Source organism: Centroberyx affinis, unplaced genomic scaffold (assembly GCF_046629955.1).
Source record: "Centroberyx affinis isolate AG114_WGS23_722 - 3 ecotype Tasmania unplaced genomic scaffold, CSIRO-AGI_Caff_v1 ptg000045l_1, whole genome shotgun sequence".
Taxonomy (NCBI): Eukaryota; Metazoa; Chordata; class Actinopteri; order Beryciformes; family Berycidae; genus Centroberyx; species Centroberyx affinis.
Genome location: NW_027278758.1, coordinates 193,949 through 212,378, shown reverse-complemented (window position 1 = coordinate 212,378; position 18,430 = coordinate 193,949). Strand labels below are relative to the sequence as shown.

The following is an 18,430-nucleotide window of genomic DNA, read 5'->3' as shown; positions in this document are numbered from 1 at the left end:
TTGTCCTTGGTGTGCGATGTAGGCTAAGTCTATCTTTGAGTTTCTCTGAAAATGAGTTAATTTCTCTGGGATCTTATGTGACACCCACAGTGGAAATAGTTAGAAGAGGCATATGATTCCTATGGGCAGCTCATCATGCTCACCCATGGTGATATAATAGCCTGTCCCTTATATAAGACCAATTGTTCTGGACCAAAAGGCTACATTCGTGGAATTTCTCCCTGGTTATTTTTCTTTCATCTTCACTTCCAGGCATTACAAAAGCATCCCACACAAATCAAATAAATGAACAACCACCCCTCACATTAGCATTCTGAGGAGAGAGCGTTTATTTCCTGCTATAAGAATGACACTATTATCATTCTCAGAGAGTCAGGCACAAAAATTGAATTTGGGTCTTTCCGTTTCTTAGCTCATAATTTGTTCTGCCAGAGGCAGAGGAAATGACGTGAAATTCTTCATTCATTCACATTCATACATCTGACAGTAGTCTCTTCTACTTTAGGAGCAACTTCATTTGAATGGATTAAAGAACCTCATCCATGTCTGTAAAATGTAACCTGGTTGCAATATCAGCTCAGGCTAAAAACATAACTTCAAATATTTTTGTGGTCTTTTAAGTTCCTCAAATAGGAATAGCTTTTTCATTGACAGCTTTGACATTTTCCATGAGTTCAGTTCTCCTGATTGACGACCCAACCGTTCATGAACCATCTGATGCTGTAGATAGTAAAGATATGGACCTGATTTATCTAAATGTCACAAGCCATTTAGTGCAGTTTTTGTACCCAGAGGGCAGCAGCTGAAATTCTGCCTGCTGAGGAAGAGACGGTGATGGTATGTATTTTTTTTTATGCAACACAGACGTGAAAGATACCAATAGGACACATGACAAATGAGCATAACTTCACCTCGAAGAGAAGTCCAATATGATCCGCATATAAATAGCTGGGAGAAAAGCAAAATTTTGCTGATCCAAATTAAATACAGGGTCCAAACGTAATAAAATTAGGAAGTCTACGTTTATAAATACATAGGCCTATGAATGAGGAAGTCCGGTAATTGCACAACAGTAACTCTTCTTCTCATGGAGCTCCTAAGCTTTACAGGGGTCACGACCTTCCTGACCAGGGTGTCTGGATAGTGGACACGAGTCAGAGTTTGAACAACGGCGACGGCGCTCGTGCCTGAACTGACCCTTCGAGCCCAGCAGCCATGACCTCTCACACTCTGCCCTGCCCCTCCAGGCTGTAACCCTTTCACTTAAACATAACAAGCATGCCTGTCACTTTGAGTAATAACCAATAACTAACCTACCTTTACAGGACAGTAGATCTTCTAGTTTAAATCTGAGGCATGGCATTAATCAACAACTGTGGTGGGTAACTCAGGGGACGGGGAAACTGGATGGCTCTGCGTGTCCTCTATTCCACACTGAAGGCATGTGTTTCTGATTAATCGCTGCCCCGTTTACAATGAAGCCATGGTTAGTTAGGGAGAGAAATAGGTTTAGCGCTATACTGCAGTGAAATTCCCTTATGGACATTCAATTCAGCCTCTTTTATCTGGGCTGAGATAAAAAGTGGCATGTACTGGGAAGTTGGAGAATGTCGCCCATTCATTTCTTCGGCCGCCTTTGAACTCTCTCAAACATGGAAGGCTAAATATTTACACGTCGGCCCTTGCTTGTTTAATGTTAAAGACACACTTGCACAGTAGAGTAAATGAATGAAAAAGCTTTAGACAAAACACCTCCAACGGGTGATGAGTACCAGGCCACTTTACGGCGCTGGTCCCCACAGGTTCAACCTCCTTTTCAGGGCATGGGAGACAGGGACCCAGGGGTCTACTAGGGGGCTCAGTGGAGAAGCACAACACTGCTGACGCTGCTGTCTCTCTGAAAAGAGGAGATCAGTGCATTTAGAGTTGGCTCAGGCCCAAAGAGATTAAACGGAGGTAGGCTGGAACACCATGTGAGGGCATTATAGACAAAGAAACTAGCCGTCTGATCAGCTGCAAGCATACCATTCACCATCACAAAAGAATGAGGTGTACAATAGTATGTGCTAGCGAGTTTTGTTTTCAGAAAGTATTTACCCAGTCACCTGAATGTGGTAATAGATGTGGAATGTAAAAAATGGCGGTCTCAGAGGAGGGGAGATCTGTTGGACTGGAAATACCTTAAGCTGTTTGCCTCTGTGATAAAGCAACAAGTTAACAGTTAACGTGTCGTCTCCTATGAATGAGTTGTAGTGGGGCAAGAAGTAGAAAATGTTTCCTCATGTTTCTTGATTGTACGCAGCAGGGAAAGGGGAAGTGGAGGGGCCATTCATTGGCCTCCAGGATATTGAGCATGATGTACACACAATTAAATGTTGTTTTGCCCCCACTCACCCACCCCCCCCACCCTAATTTATCCAATTTTGAAAATGGTGGAACACAGCAACGAAACGTGTCATTCCACAAAGTGTCAGCAAAACGCGTTTAGTGCCGTCCAAGATATTGTACAGACAATTAAAGTGACAATTAAACTCCCCTTATGACACTTTTCAGCCTGATCACCTGGCAGAATAAAGCCCTGCTGAGCCGAATGGGGTGGGATTCAGAGACATAAGCCATATTTCATATCTGTGTTGGAGGAGAAAGGGAGGCAGTACTGCTGAGGAAAATGAAAGAGAAAGAAGGCGAGAGAACGGTGAAGGGGGAGAGCTGTGGAGAGCAGGATTGACTCCACTCTCTCATTCTTAATCCCTAATCAGTTTACATGCATTTGGAGATCTTGCTAATTCGCCCAAATGAAGCATCTGTTTTACTCGTCACTAATGCCAAAAAGTGCCCCTGTCAGGTCCCTTATAGCGCGCAGAGTCAAACAGAGTTCAGTCTCCACAGAAAATAAATAATCAGGGGGAGGAACCTATTACTAAATGTAATCAAGGAACAACAGGCGGCTGTCATGGCTTTTCTAGATCTGTCATAAATGCTTTGGATAAAGCCTAATATCTATCCAAAGACCAGTTATAAGCCATCACAGACTCCTCCCTTCACATACTATGCTCAAAACAACACCGTGCAATGGCATGCATACAGTACATTCCATCGGAAAAAAAAACATGTCATGTAATGTTAGAGGGAAAACGAGCAATCTCATGCATGGGGACACCACTCTAATCTGTGGTGAATCAGCAGCAACTGAAACAGGCCGCATCCTGCGTTTCCCCGATAGTGAAAAGAGCAACAGCCATCAGCACCAAGAGGAAACAACGTCCAAGTCACTATAGAGTGAGGGTTAGGGTAGGGGATAAAAAAATATATATTCAAGACAGGGATTCTTCTGTAAGCTTCGTCGAAATCTGAGATTAAACAATGGATGCGATTCATACATTTAAAACAATTGATGGAGGAGGTTCAAAAACTGCCTTGATCCATGATGTAGAATTTATCACAAGAATCTCAGGCAAATAATGACAATCTGTCGCGTGAATAAAAGGCTCATGAGACATGGCAAAGCACAGACGATTAGGGGACAGGGAATTTTTCAGTCTGGTCTAATTTGGCAGAACTTGATTAGATTTACAAGTAAAATCATGCAAGCTTTTGTGTGCATAATACTCAGCGAGCAGAAAATTAATGATGTATGTTCCAATACCGCGGCAACATAACATAACCTCTTATACACCACAGTACTAATCTACACGCCGAGTCAAGCTATATGATATATGATAATATGAGCAAAAATCATGCAATCTGAAACCATCATCTCAATATATTGGGTAATTGTGATTGATACCAGAAAATCGGTGATTGTCAATGACCAGACTGAACCACATTTACAGTCTTTCGTTCCGCATGCTACCCATAACATTATCCAACAATTTAGGACTTTCCAGGCCCTAGGCAATGTCTACTGCGTGGATCCGGAAACGTCATCCTTTGAAGAGGGGTCAGCCGATAAATTAAATTAAAGTTATAAGTATTTCTGTTAAGACTTGAAAGGTTTATAAAGTAGGGCTAACTCTATAAGCAGTAATTCTGTATAGGTTTAATGAGACACACACTCCAAATAGACTGTCCTGTAGAGGGGACATGAAATGAGAGGATATGGACTAATATTACTTATTATATAGAAGAAAACCGGCATCCCTATAATGATGCAGATGAATGCCTGAGTAACAGCTCACTGCACGGAAATCCTATGGGATGACACCACTAGCTCTGTCACTCTGCCAGCGCACCATCCTCCTGCTGAGCGGGGACAAAAAAGGAAAAAAGGGAAGCCGTAACAATCTCTACCTGAGAATAACAGAATAATGAGCCGTTATTTTCAGTGTATGTGGAAACTTTGGGAAGGTGGACAAGTCGCAGAGGTGACCTTTAGGTTAGGCTGCTGTGCTCAGGAACCTGTGAAGATGAAGATGGAGGATGCTGAGCTTGGAAGGCAGGGGAGGTGCAAACGAGCCGGGGGCCCCGGGGGGCCCATCTGTTGTGGGCAAATAAACGGGCCTTCAGTCAATGGGAAAACAGCCCTGCTCTTCCCCTCCGAGGCACAGCAGACAGCTCCATTAATCAGGACCAGGATGAGCCTGCTGGGCGCACAGTGACAAGTCAGCAGTGGCACAAACTCTCCTCCTCCTCACACTGTATCTCCATTAGGGGGCTGAGGTGTCAGCTGGCTGCCGCTTCTGTTCCTCTGTTGTCACTACCGATGTTTTCACAACTGTCCTCTAAGAATAACTAAAAAAAAGTGACACGGGAGGAGTGGGGGAATAATTTAGGGCTGCCATTAATCCCACCAACAAATAAACATTTGCTTTAGGATTTGTTTTTTTCCATTTAGTGACCAAATGACCTTAGCCTGACACTCATTCTGAAACAGCTTTCCCTAAAATGGTTTGATGATGCTACAATAAATGACTGAATTATACCAGAATAATCCAATAATCTCTCATTGAACAATTAAACGTTTAAAATGGATTTACCTAACTCACTGTTTCAAGAACAACCATTAGAATTTTTTTAAATGTCTGTGGCCTCAGGTGGCTGGTCCCAGCCAAACATGACCTGACCCAATAAACCAAATTAGAAAACAGTGTACTAATTATGTATGTGCCAACACCATTGCAACATAACCTCTTATACACTGCAGTACCAATATACACACTGAGCAAAGCTATATGACCTTTCAGATATATAGTATGTCTAATAATAAATAAGTGTAGTTCACTGGAGAGATCCATTTAAAGACATTTAAACATCTCCAACTGGTATTCACCCTATATTTCTAAAAAAGGCCCGCCAGGTTCTTAATCCTGATGGGCAGCGAAACATACGGCATCTCTAGCAATAAGATAAGACACATCCTCTCAGCCTATCTTCCCCCACAAAGAGAGAGGAGGGGGATAGGGGTGAGAGGGTGGGGGTGGGGGCAGCGACAGAGGAAAGGAAGATGGAGGAGCACTTTAATAGTATGATTCAGCAGAGGTATCAATTCCCCCAGATGGCAGGCTGGCTCCTATTGACTTACATAGGGGGGGGAGTAAAGAGGCAATCAAAACCACCCTAGGGACGGACAGTCAGCACATCAAAAGGGAGCCAGATCAGTGTGCGCACAGCTCCCCATCAGATCCAAATGGAAAGGAGGGAGGCTGAAGTGGCATAAAGGTATCGCACTGACGGGAGAGGAGCCACCGCACACACTCATGTGATGATTCTGATTCTCCATGCGTCCACTCTAACATGCCTAAAATCAGATTCAACCTGTCTATTACTTTATACAGCCGCTAGTGATTTCATTAAGAGTCAATATAACAGCCAAGTCCTTTCAATGTCACCAACACTAAACACTAACCTCTGTATCTTACCCTTACCTGTATCTTAGATCTTCTGCCCTGTCATGGGAAGACGCATTACTCTGAGTGGTGTGTAGTGGGTTATCTGTGGATGGGTTGAGCCAGCTCTTGAATTTGATTACAAAGCCATCTCTCCCTCTGACCTCAACTCTCACACAGCCAACTGGAGCGCTTGAGTGACAGCCCAAGGCTCTCTGAACAAGGAGCGGGCTGCATTTAGTGAGGACCAGGTGTCAGAGGATGTCCTGTGACACCTAATGACACTGTACTGGTGTGTGTTACGACGGCCGCAGACGTGCCTCTGGTGGGTGGGTTGTTGTGGGGGCCAGCAGCCAGCAGCTTTCACACTTGCTTGCCAGCCGCTTAAAATAACACAAAAACAAGAAAGAGGGCAGAGGAAAGGAGAGAAAGCCGTTCCCACCTGGAGATCCCACGATCTGATCGCTCTACTGAAATGGTTTCCATTGAACTCGTCGTTTTGCAAAAGCTATCCATGACAGTGCATAGGCCACACTCTCTCTGAAGCGACGTCCCGCAGTAAAACGACATTAACCTTTTGCGGGGACTGTTAATCAGCCTAATGAATTCTGCCAGACAGACTGCAGCCTGACCTCCAACCCCTGATGGGCGAGTGATGGAGAGAGTTGGCACTGACAACGCACTATTAATATTTCATTAACGTTGCTTTAATGATCATTAAATTGCACTGTGAACTGGCCCTGTACTGGAAACACGTGATCCCATGTCGTATAGTCTAACTGTTTGCCTCTCTCTGTTATAAATAATGATGAATGGAAGACATTACAGGCAAAAGGGACTGGTATTGAATCCATAAAACTTGTGAATATGTGGCAATACTGGCAACACATGTCAAACTATTCAACATACATAGTTGTCATATATCAAGCAACACCTTATGAGACTTGAAATACACTACCAGTCAAACGTTTGGACACATGCATTTTTCTTTATTTTTACTATTTTTCACATTTTAGAATAACAGTAAAGGCATCAAAACTATGAAATAGCACAAATGGAATTATGCAGTGACCTATCTTATATTTTCCATTGTTTAAAGTAGCCGCCCTTTGCCTTGATGGAAAGGCAAGGCTTTGGAAAGAAATTCATACATAGGCATCAACTTCACTATTTATATTTGTCTGAGAAACAAATTTCAAGCATTTAAGCATAAGCCTTTAGATAAAAATGGCTTTAAGATAATGAAAAACACAGTACATTCAGTCAGGTGTGTCCAAACTTTTGGTAGTGTGTGTGAACTGTGCCTTTCACTGCTGTAGGCAAATAAAGATATCTATCCATAATGTGCTCCTCCTCTGCTCTGTCAGTTCAACAATGGAATTTTGAAACCACTCATTAAAATGTGTGGGTATGTTTCCTTTCAAACACAAGTCCTTCCACTGCCACAGTGGCAGGACACATAAACAAGAGTATGTAGGTCAGTCAAACAGTTTGTGTCTGCTCTCTCCCTCCACGCCTGAGGTAAACTGACAGCAAAATCAAACACATTGTTTGCAGAGTGTGACTCATATCATCCAGAGAACCTGGGAAGTGGAACAAGCTTTTCCCTCCTTCATGTTGCCCTCCATGCTACCATGAATGTTTTTGTACAGGTGGCCCCGTCTCCCAAAGCGATGCCATTGTTAGAGCCACCTGTGTCTACCTGTTGCGCTACGCAGGTCCGCTGCTGCCTGCCTGTCTGACAGCAGGTCAGGACCAACTTTCCTCACTCCTGTGATCAATGGTTAACTCCAACTTCCCGGATGTGTTTATAACTGTGAGAGAAAATTTGCCATTTGGCGGCATAAGCTGTATAGTGAGAGGAGAAAAACTGAGAAAGAGGGGGAGGAAGAGATGGCAACTTAAGAGATAATGTGCCTGGATATCTTGCTGTGAACCCACTGTGACCTATTAAGGCACGTTCATGCTTTTTCACTTTTTTCAAACTGCCAGTGCCTTTTTTTTTTTTAAACACATGAAAGTCAATGGGAGGCAGTTGAAATGAGGAAAGAAAGCAGCCACTTTCAGGCGTCTTTTCAGGCAGAATGCAGCGCTTTCTAACATTGAGAAAACTTTTGAGAGGTGCGCACATGATGTAGACTTTTTGTGAGCCAACTAATCACAACAAAGAAGAGGCAGGGTTTAATGGTGCGCAGGCAGCTGACAACAACAACAAAAAACAGAATAAAAACTGAGAAAGTTACAGTAGGAAAGTTGGTGATAGTTGTTACTGATGGGTGCACATTGGCTGTGTGGTGGGAGTTTCTGGTAAGTGTCTGACAGTTGTACCCAAGTAGTTTGCTGACAGCGGCAGCTGGTCAATATAGGAACAACGTTTGTCACATGACCCGCTTTTTCAAATTATCTGAGGTAGCTCTTTTTCTACAAAAAAGCGGAATGGTGTGAGCGCACCCTAAAGAGGAATAGCACTGATTTTTTAACTTTGAGATGTTATTATTTCCCCAGGTAATTTTGTCCAACTTCCATATCTGTGTCTTCGCAGTTCCATAGTTTTTCTGGTTACATATTCTGGTTCAAAACTACAATAACAGCTCTTTTTGGATACATCTGACAGCTTTCATTTTTAAGAAATTAAAGCTGTCAGATGACATTAGTCTCTTTCATTGCTGATGGAGCACAAACACTGATTGATGAGTCCTGGGCCATAGTAGCCTACCTGCGTTCTTATACTGAGGGTTATTCCTCTCAAACACTCATGCTCTTCCACTCCTACTGGACCCACTCTGTCCCTTTAAACTCAACACTATACTGACTGTGAGACCACAGATGTACATAAGAAACAGATGCAGCCTCTCATGTTCATTCCTAACGTGCAGTTTGAAGTCAGCGTCCGTCACTACTTCTGTGCTTTTGCAGCCATTCATCTGTGGCCTGCTCCGGCCACATCGGTGGTATTTTGGGAATGCGAGTCTCCAGCCTGTAGTCAGCTGCACCGATCTCCACTAAAGTAACACTGGCATCCAGCCTGTGGTCAGCTCTGCCAGAAGTGACGTATTAACACAAGGGTCAAAGATGGCTTGATCTAAGATAGCGGTGTAACTGCCCAATTTTAAACCGTTAGATTATTTGAGACAATGAAGCGTAAACACCAAGTAGGACCAAACCCATCTGTGGACCTTATTCTGACGGCCATTCCTGCATGCTTGGGGTGGGAAACTCTACCTGGAGGAGCAAGTACCATGATGTACATCATACAAATGTTGTGAACCAGACAAACATTTATATTCCCCACTGTAAGACATATTAAAAACAAATGGATTGCAATCTGAAGGGATATAGGTTCACATTTTCACTATAGCTAGCTACCGGAATCTAGCCTACAAAGCTAGCTAGTACCTAACTTGTTAGTAAGCTAGCTAACTTCCCTGCTAAATTCAAACAAATAATCTTTGTAGTTGTTGTTCCCAAGATTGCCAAGTTGATAACTGCCTACATGTAAGCTTAAATTCCAACTTAAATTCTCACTTATTTGTTAAAGTAAGGCTAGTTTTTATACCAAAATTGGGGTAGAGTTTTCCATCCTGAGTGTGACATAATGTCAGGCCACCATGGGAAGGCCAAATACCTGAAGTATGTCACCAATTTGAACTTTTACTGGCATTCAATATACATTACTGCCTGCTGTATCTGTACTGCAACATTCCCTGCTCATTCCCTCCTTCTGGCCCCTTGTGTAAAGACTAACAGGCCAAGCCAGGTCTGCGAACACCATGTCCAGGGAAACTCTCATGGGAGAATTACTTCTAATCCAGTCAGTACGCCACGCTTTGATGAGGATCGTTACAATATAACACATGACAATGCTCTCCACACTCTGCTATGCACTGACATCCCCTGCATGCAAATAGAAAAGGCTGACCGGTTCCAGCTATTCAGCAGCTTTTTTCATCAGCGCTCCATCTGAATGTGGATGGACCAATGGCCTTGAAAAGTTGGGTTGTGACAAAAGGCTTTTCAGAGAGACCTTCTATGAGATTACTGTGGTCCTGTACTAAATGCTATACATTTGAGGAGGTAGAATAAAAAAAGAGGCACTTCCACGGTAGTGTTCCCACTGCTCTCCAGGTATTGTTATGCTAGTAATCTAGACTTCCTTTGAGCTGCACTGCACTATTCTGGATAATATTAAAGAAAAGTCTAGCCCTAAACTGGCTTGGAAACTAAGCATGATTTTCCAAACTCTTGGTTTCTTTTACTTGGTATTTTCTACTCCTTATCAAATTGTATATATTTTAAAAGTGTATGAGGTTAGCAAATGACATCATGCACCAGAGGGACCAATATTGTTACATAACAGCCAGACATGGCTGTGACCGCCCTACAGCTCCAAATGGCTCCTTTCTGGGGCTAATAAGTCAACTTTCTTATTTAAATCTAAAGAAATGAACACTGAAGTCAGATAGCTGAAGGAAAACAAAACCCCGAACCCATTGCCACAGTTGTGTATATTAACCTGCAGTGTGAAAACTGGATTGAAACCAAGTATAGTAGTTTGCCAGCAATAGTCAAATTAGTGAATGGATGAGTCAATGCTGTACCAACCCATACCACCTACAAGGTAAAAACGTGATGAATAACACATGATGATTAACAAAATTGCACAACGGAAACTAAGAATATTGATCCTGAGGCTAGGAATAGCCTTAACCAGCTGTGATCCCATCCCTTCTTTAGTTTTAGGGTGGTGTTGCATTCAAGAGCACAGTTGTCCGATTTCTTGACAACGTATTCCAAGACAGTCTCATATGGTCAAACGTCTCACACTGAAAACACTGTGCAGGCAACTTGGCAGTTGGCAGCCAAACGCAAGTCGCCACCGCCAATAAAAACATATACTGATGGCTGGGAGAAAAAGACAGAGAAAGAGACAGAGAGAGAGAAGACAAACTAGGTAGTGTATTCCCAAAGAGGAAAGTTATGTCATTTGATAATAATGATGCGGTAACATGAGACGCAGCCGGAGAAAAAGGCTCACTGGCGAGCAGCTACAGCTTCGACTTTAAGAGTATCACTGCTTAATCTATTCCAGCTTCTTACTCTGGAAAACACAGATTACATAACAGCAGACCTCCATGTATTCCTGGGCCTCTAAGTATGTGTGCAGCACTTGTGGTGAGGCAGTGAAGTTTGGCACTGGAGTCTCTTTATGTTCTCCTAGAGCACACATAGATCTTTGGGTTACACTCCAAACTACATAATGTTTATATATTGTGAAACGAAACCCGGTGACGAACTAAGAGCATTAAGCCTCACAAGCTTCAAACTAACAGACAAGCCTATAGTCTGTGTAGTCATAGCAACACACAAAATAACGACGCCCTTTCTTATTTGACGTATACCAAGGATCTATGGATCTGACTCTATTCTGATTTGCACACTGCAATCATCAACATTATATTGTATTTTTGCGATACCAGGCAGCATCAGAGGTGAGGATCAATCCCAGGCTTTCTATGCAAAAACAAAAACTCTCTCCTGGTCCAAGGATGATGGTTTTTAGTGATTTTCTACCCTTTTTTTTTTTGACTGAACCCTCCACAATCAGGTTCAGCTACAGAGCAACACCCCTAGAGCTGGTAGGGATCAGTGTCTTGCTCAAGGACACTTCAGCAGGGCAGATGCTTGCTGTGACGGGGGGTTTGAACCCAGGCCATCCAGCTACAGGACGGTTTCCCCTACTGCGCCCCCCCTTTCCCTCTCCAAGAAGACCCACTGACTGCACTTCACCAGCAGTGTGTGGTCTGTATAATCACTCAACATTAATCCCACCTTTGTGGTCCTCCCATGTCTCAGTGTTACTTCACGTCTCAGACAGGTTGTCCCACCAGCTCCACTATAGGCAAAGTGCATTTTTATGATGCTCAACATTCATTGGCCTCTCCCACTCAGGAAAATAAAAGTGTAGTTTACAGCTATTGTGTTCGCTGCACATAAAAAGTCCCACACAATGCAAAAAATAGCCTATAAATTCAGTGCAAGGGAACAGGCATGGAACAGACTGTAACACCATGTGCACTGCATGATGCTATCATAGGTGGCTTTTACCATCTTTTGTTATGGATCAAATCACTGTACCATCACACTGACAACACAGATAAAACAAGCAGACGTCGATGCCTGAAATAGCATCACGTTTTGTGGACCACATAAAAGAAGGAATTATCTAATGTGAGACAAGCTTCAGTACAGAGAAGATACAGTAAGCATCTCATCAATATGATCAGCAGAACAAACAATAGGCTAACAGAAACAGTGCTATAAAATCTCCTACTATAAACTCTACAGTATTAACTGGAGTTGACAGACAATAGACGAGCCTACCGAAAATAACACTTGCCATGAGAACAATAGTTTAACACAGGTTATGACATAGGATGTATTCAAATCAAATTTATCCTAAACAGTCGTTATGATTTAGCCAGCAAACACTGCCTTTTTAAATTAAGTTTTAATCCTATAGATTCACAAAGCCACATATTATACTTATAATAATACCAGCCTATAATCTGTCTAATTAAAGACCTGGTTGACAAATGATGCATCGATAGAAAACGTTGTAGCTCAATATCGACAGCGCTTACCAGTTAATTCAGGCTGGGTGTTCTTGCTGCCTTCATTATATTCCTTTTTTCAGGTGATCAGTCGCGCGTCTTTCAGACAAATCTCGACCTCACTTCCATGTGCTCGCGACCACGCGCTCAATGGAGCGCTCAGGATAGAACGCGTGACGTCATGGCAAGACTGGAAACCCTGACGAGAAATCCTCTATCATATTCCTATGATATTCCCATGGAGACTTGCAGTCCATCCGTGGTACACAATAGTAAGTTTAAAGTAACCTTATCGGGTTTTATGCCATTTTTATCCCCTATTGTATCACTATAATATCACGTTAATTTCTTAAAGTTTTGCTGTGATACCTATAGTATCCTTCTAGAATTTATTATAGGAATGATACAGTCTCTCTAAGATACAACAACTCACAAAACACCAGTGTTAAAATATGATTTATTACCATCACCACAGGCAAATTATCAGTGTTGATAAGTGTTGCATGCTGTCTGTATGTGCTCTCCTGATTTATTGTCATCTACCAAATTTATGTTGAAATCTATCTGACACATATGACATGAAGTGTGTGATAATTTGATCATGTGAGAAACCATGTCTCTGGGGTATGAGCTGGTTTCAGTTAGGCTGTATGTTTAAGTTTCTGTCTCTTAAGTTTCTGTCACATACATTCAAAACAAAACATGTCTATAGTCCAGCTGGCTGAATCCCCTCTCTGTCCCAGAAACAGAAAGGGGCGTTTCTCTGAATAGTCACAAGTTTGCCTAGAGTGAAATATGTGTTCAGCACTCCCAGTAATATAACTATATCTTGAATGACTTATTCTCAAGCTCACCTAGGTCAAACTGAGCCAAAGACTGATGACTTACAGCTGAGGTGACTAGGAACTCACAACTTCCCTATACATAACCAGGGATAAACCGGGATCATGGCTAGGCTTATAATTATTTTCTTTTTATTATTTTCAGCTTACCTTGTCTTCTTTATGTTGATTATGCATGGGGGACTTCTCCAAATTGCATGTTCAAGTAGAGATGCTACTCATTTCTACAGTTAACTCTTTGTTTACATTCTTCTACTGATAAGCTGTCAGAGGGAGAAACTGCTTTCACTTGAAGCACATTAAACCTGAACTTTATCACTTTCCATGGCATCATCTTCAGTACAGGAACGTTTACAAAATATGAACACACTGATTTGTGTGGCTTGTTTATTTTGTTCATTCATTAAAGCATTCCACTATATTGCAACCTGCTCTTATTGAAATCACAGCATGCACATTGATGTAGGTTTTGGCTCATTGTGGAACTATGATCAAATGTGAAGTGTTTTGCACCAGAAGAAAAGACACAAAATTCAAGAAGAAATGTCTTTATATTTCAAAAGAATCTAGGAACATAATGGAAAACCGAACACTGAAAACAACTGGGTCTGAACATCCAGACAATTGAGATCCAAAAATACATTTCTTAGGAAATATTAATTATATACAAAACATAAAAATTCATATTTTAGTTTGGGCACTCAACTTGGGTAGCCCCATTTTTAATATTTTATTAATAAAAATAAACTTTAAATATTTAATCCACCCATAACTTCAATTGAGGCAGTTTTAACATTGAAATCAAACAAGATTCCAAGAAACTTAATCCTTTTGCATTTGCATGCAATATTAACTGTACACACTAAGTCTGAACTTGCATAAAAAACATGAAGGCCAAAAAGTCTATAATTCAAACTCAGGCACGAGAACTCTGCAGCTGTGCGAGCCTCTGCCTCAAGAGTTCACTTTTCCTCCTCAGCTGCTCTTTGAGCGAGACGAGTCTCTGTTCGTCCGACTGCATGCTGTAAATGCACTCTGTAGCCTTCTTCAGGATGACCACCTTGGCCGCCTTCTCGTTGTTGGCCACTTCCGGGATCTCGTCCCGTAGAGCGAAGAAGCTCAACTTGAGCTCGTTTCTCCTCTGGCGCTCCAGCACGTTATGAGTCCTTCTCTTGTCGTAGTCCTCCGTGTCGGACGTCCGGGGACTGGAACACTTGCGGTTGCTGCTGATCTGTTTGAGGACCCTGCTGTGGCCGCCGTGGCCGCCGCTGCTGCTGCTGCTGCTCTCCAGCTTCAGCCTCTTGACAGCCGGCTGCTCGTGCCTCGTGGATGGATGGGCGGCGTAATTATGCTGGTGGGTGGAGACATGGCACCTCTTCAGCACAAGCGGGCTGGGGTGTCTGGTCTCTGACGGGCTGGAGTCGCACCGCTTCACAGACTGCCTCTTCTCCACCGTAACCACATCGATCTCTTCCTCCTCCTCCTCCTCCTCCTCCTCTTCTTCCTCCTCCTCCTCCTCGTCATCATCTCCATCCTCGTCTTCTGAAATGAGATTAAAAACGGCACAAACTGTAAACAATCGCATTCTGCTTGAGCATCAAGGCTGCAATCCATACTCCATCACACACACACACACACACACACACACACACACACACACCATAGTGGGAAGGGAGGGGGAAAAAAAATCTCTGCAATCAATTTTCCACTCCTCCTTCCACATCAGCTGATTGCTAAACATTGCAGCCATCCCCTCCAGCCAGTCTCACAGCAGTCTAGAACAAGGCATGGGTGGGAACAGGGGGATGCCACCACCTCCTGCCTGGCAACCCAAGTGTAAAATACATCACTTCAGTAGAATAACTGTGTGAAACATGCGCTGGCCTCGTTTATTCATATCAATGGGTACTAGTCTTTGCACTCAGCAGAGAGAAATTCCTAATTGCACGATGGGTGTGATTGCATGCATATTCATCCTACCTGAGTCACTGCAACTGCTGCTGCTGCTGCCGCTGTTTGGTGGGGTATCCAGTGCCAAATCCTTAGGCGGTGTCATCGCGCTCGGCTTGGGCGTCTCGGCTATCGGATAGGGGAAAACCACCGAGGGGTCGATGCACTCCGACGCGGATGTGTTCAGATCCTGCAGGTAGTTGCTGTTCAGCCTCCCGGTGGCGGCACACTCCGCGCCGTCGCCGGCGGCCGACTCCTTCCTCGCGGCTTGCAGAGAGGCGAGCCGCTCCGACACCACTTTCTCCAGCTTGGCCGCGGCCGAGAAGCCGCTCCACATGCAGTCCTGGATGATGATGGACTTGAGGAAGGTCTGGGAGTAGTCGGCGTCGCAGATGATGCTCTGGTTGACCACGTCGTCCCCGAGGAACTCCGTCACCATCTCCAGTTGATCCGCGGTGGAGGGGAAGAGGCTGGACAGGGACGGCCGGCGGCTCGGGGAGAGGGGAGGGGTGGGGAGCAATTCAAATTTCTTCCAGATGTCTTCGCTCGGCGCCGGAGGCTGAAGCTGCTGATGATAGAAATCCTCTTCTTCGTTGTCATAGTAGAAATACGGTTGAAGGGAATCGTAGTCGTAGTCATAGTTTTTACTTGACAAACTTGAATTCAGCGGCATGGTGTCTCTTCCTTATTGTGCAGCTATAAAGAGGGCAAAAACAGGGAATGAGGTGATTAGTTGTTGATTCAGTGAACCCAAGCAAAGAGGAGCAGCTGGCACTATTACTGCCTGCAACATGAAGTGTAAGCAACATCACATGGCAGTTCAAAACATCGACCCCTTGCATGCATGCACCAGTGCTGCAGCAGGTGCTTACTTTTAAGTTAACTGGAAAAATTGGTGGCAAATACGTGCAAGGGTAAATCTCCAGTTCGTCTTTCGTAAACGCCTGTACCGTTAAACTAGTGCATTTTTTTTTTTTTAAACTAACCGGTGTGGGATTGTAAATTCGTGCAAGCTCCAGAAACAGCCGCTTACCTTAGATTTGAAATTCTTGGCGAGAGACGTCGGGGTGAAATCGATCCAAAAATGCGAAAAAGGACGACAGAAGTATTCCAGCACGATAGTAACATTAATTCCTGCCAGCAAGGTCTTGCAGTCGGTTTCGGTGAAGCTGTCTGACCAAGATAAAGCATGCATGAAGTTCAAAGGCTGGACCCGGTGAGGATGATGCGCAGTCTGTCATCGGCAGCATGAGAATCACAGCTGAGCGCTCCGCCGGGTTCAATAAAAAGGTTGTTTTACTCTCCCCCCGCCGGTGTATCCTTCCGCACTAAATTTTTCCCGCTAAACGCTCCTCGGCTTTTAACTCTTAACGCACGCAAACATCAATCCCCGCTTTTGTCGCCGAAAATCTTCCCTGCACCCAACAAAGCGATTTACGATCGCGACGAAACGCGTTCGTCGAGATATTTTCTTGGAGATTGGAGGTTTCTTTACGCCGGGACTATTTGGCGTGGAAGAAGACAAAGTGGGAGGGGTTAGAGAGTAGTAGAGGCTTCCATCCATTGACGAGAGACACGCAGGAAATAATAATATAGTGAGTGAAAGATAATGCGGCCAAGTTTTTTTTCTAAACGGCTGTCCCACCTAACAGACTCAAGACCCAACAGTAACTAAACTGTCTTGTTAAATCTGCAGCTCACCGAAATGTCGCAACGTAATTAACCCACTAGTCTACTGTATATTACATTTAACCTAGTTTACGTGCTTTTTAAACGTATAGCCCTGCTGTCTGCAGACTATGCTACTTGTTGAATAGTGCACGAAATAACACGTTTTCCGGTTTACACAACATAATTTGTGCAAGAAGTATGATTCAAATGTAAGTTCACCGGTGCAAGAGGCTCACCTCGCTGAAGCTGCAAGCACAGGGCAGAATTGGCTGCGACAGGTGAATTCAATTACAGTATTGGAAGGAGCGACAATAAATAAGTGTTATTTGTGTGTAACCTCTAGGTTGACATGCACATGAAAGCGAATAGCCAAGCAGTTCCTGTTGCTCATGCAGCTTGGTTTTTTATTTTATTTATTTATTTATTTTTTTAGCTTAGACTGACACCAATTAATTACAGGAATCAATCAATTGCAGAAATCAGACAGGAGAGGCTGCTGCATTTCGATGGACCTTCTCTGCTGTAGTGTGAGAGGAATTTAACGGGCTTAGAGCGCCCTCTGCTGTACAAAGTAGATCTGCAGAGCAGCCAGGCCAGCAGGTCCAGATCAGATGCAGATGCCCATAAACTCCACTAATCATCCACAAACTGAGAGATTATTTTGAATAAACTATGGGATAACACTAAGGAACAATACGACAAAACAATGCTGTTCAGTTACAAACAGGCCAACAGAGCTGTTCATCAGAATGACAGACTTACAACAAAGTAAGGAACAGTGTCAGGAAGATTAATGGGGGGGGGGGGGGGGGGGGGGGGGGGAGCATAGCCTACTACCTCCAGATCTAAAATTGGTGGGGCAGAATTCTGGAAAACCATTGGATAACATTACAGAAAAATCGAATTAATCTTCTTGCAGCCTTTTGGAAAGGATAAGCTATTTATAATGAGCTCAAGAAAGAGGAAAACCTCAGGGAGTATTTGGCAGCAATAGATGATCCACTATTGAAAGGCAAATAATGTCGGTTTAAGTTTAGTCAAGTAAGCACTGAAGAGATAGTGAAACATACTTTGCCCATGAAAGATGACCTAAAGTCACCTAAAAAAAAACAGTTAGTTGTGCTACAAAGTTGTTCCAAACACATTTATTTGGAATATTTTTATCTTGATTTCTGTATAAAGTGCTAAGTACTCGTAAAGTTTTGTTTTATCAACATAAAGACTTTATAGAAATTTATGTGAGAGTATAAAATTCAAACAGAAATGCATGAGTAAGTCTGTTAATCTTTTTGCCTCACTTGGTTTAACTTGCCACACTGGAGAAAAAGGTTCTGTGTTTCATATGTTGCACAGAAGTAATCTTAATGATAGTCTCACATTAAATTAAGGGGCGCTGAACAATATTTTCGAAATTGTACTGCTTCTATTTTTCTTTACCAACAAAGCTGGCCGGGTCCCTGGTTCAATATATGAAGCCTTAGTGGGATTTTAGTGTGAACAAGGGACTCTCCATAAGCACATGGGATGGGAC

The 18,430-nt window shown here is 43.2% G+C and overlaps 1 protein-coding gene across 2 annotated transcripts; it reads right to left on the bottom strand.

Moving 5' to 3' along the window:
* Nucleotides 1-13,831: 13,831 nt before the first annotated feature.
* myca (MYC proto-oncogene, bHLH transcription factor a) lies at nt 13,832-16,461 on the bottom strand. 2 transcript variants are annotated; one of them, XM_071517384.1, is made up of 3 exons: nt 16,262-16,461; nt 15,259-15,924; nt 13,832-14,820 (listed from the first exon to the last, which is right to left on the bottom strand). In XM_071517384.1, the coding sequence occupies exons 2-3, from the start codon at nt 15,899-15,901 to the stop codon at nt 14,195-14,197; spliced, it is 1,269 nt and encodes a 422-aa protein (XP_071373485.1). In that variant the 5' UTR covers nt 15,902-15,924; nt 16,262-16,461; the 3' UTR covers nt 13,832-14,194. The 2 variants fall into 2 exon arrangements, with proteins under 2 accessions (XP_071373485.1, XP_071373494.1); XM_071517393.1 differs by having other exon boundaries at nt 13,832-14,817.
* Between the last annotated feature and the right edge of the window lie 1,969 nt (nt 16,462-18,430).

Coding starts and splice junctions, on each gene's coding strand:
- myca (XM_071517384.1), bottom strand. CDS start 15,901: ATGCCGCTGAATTCAAGTTTGTCAAGTAAAAACTATGACTACGACTAC. Junction 14,821..15,258: donor CAGCAGTTGCAGTGACTCAG/GTAGGATGAATA, acceptor ATCTCATTTCAG/AAGACGAGGATGGAGATGAT.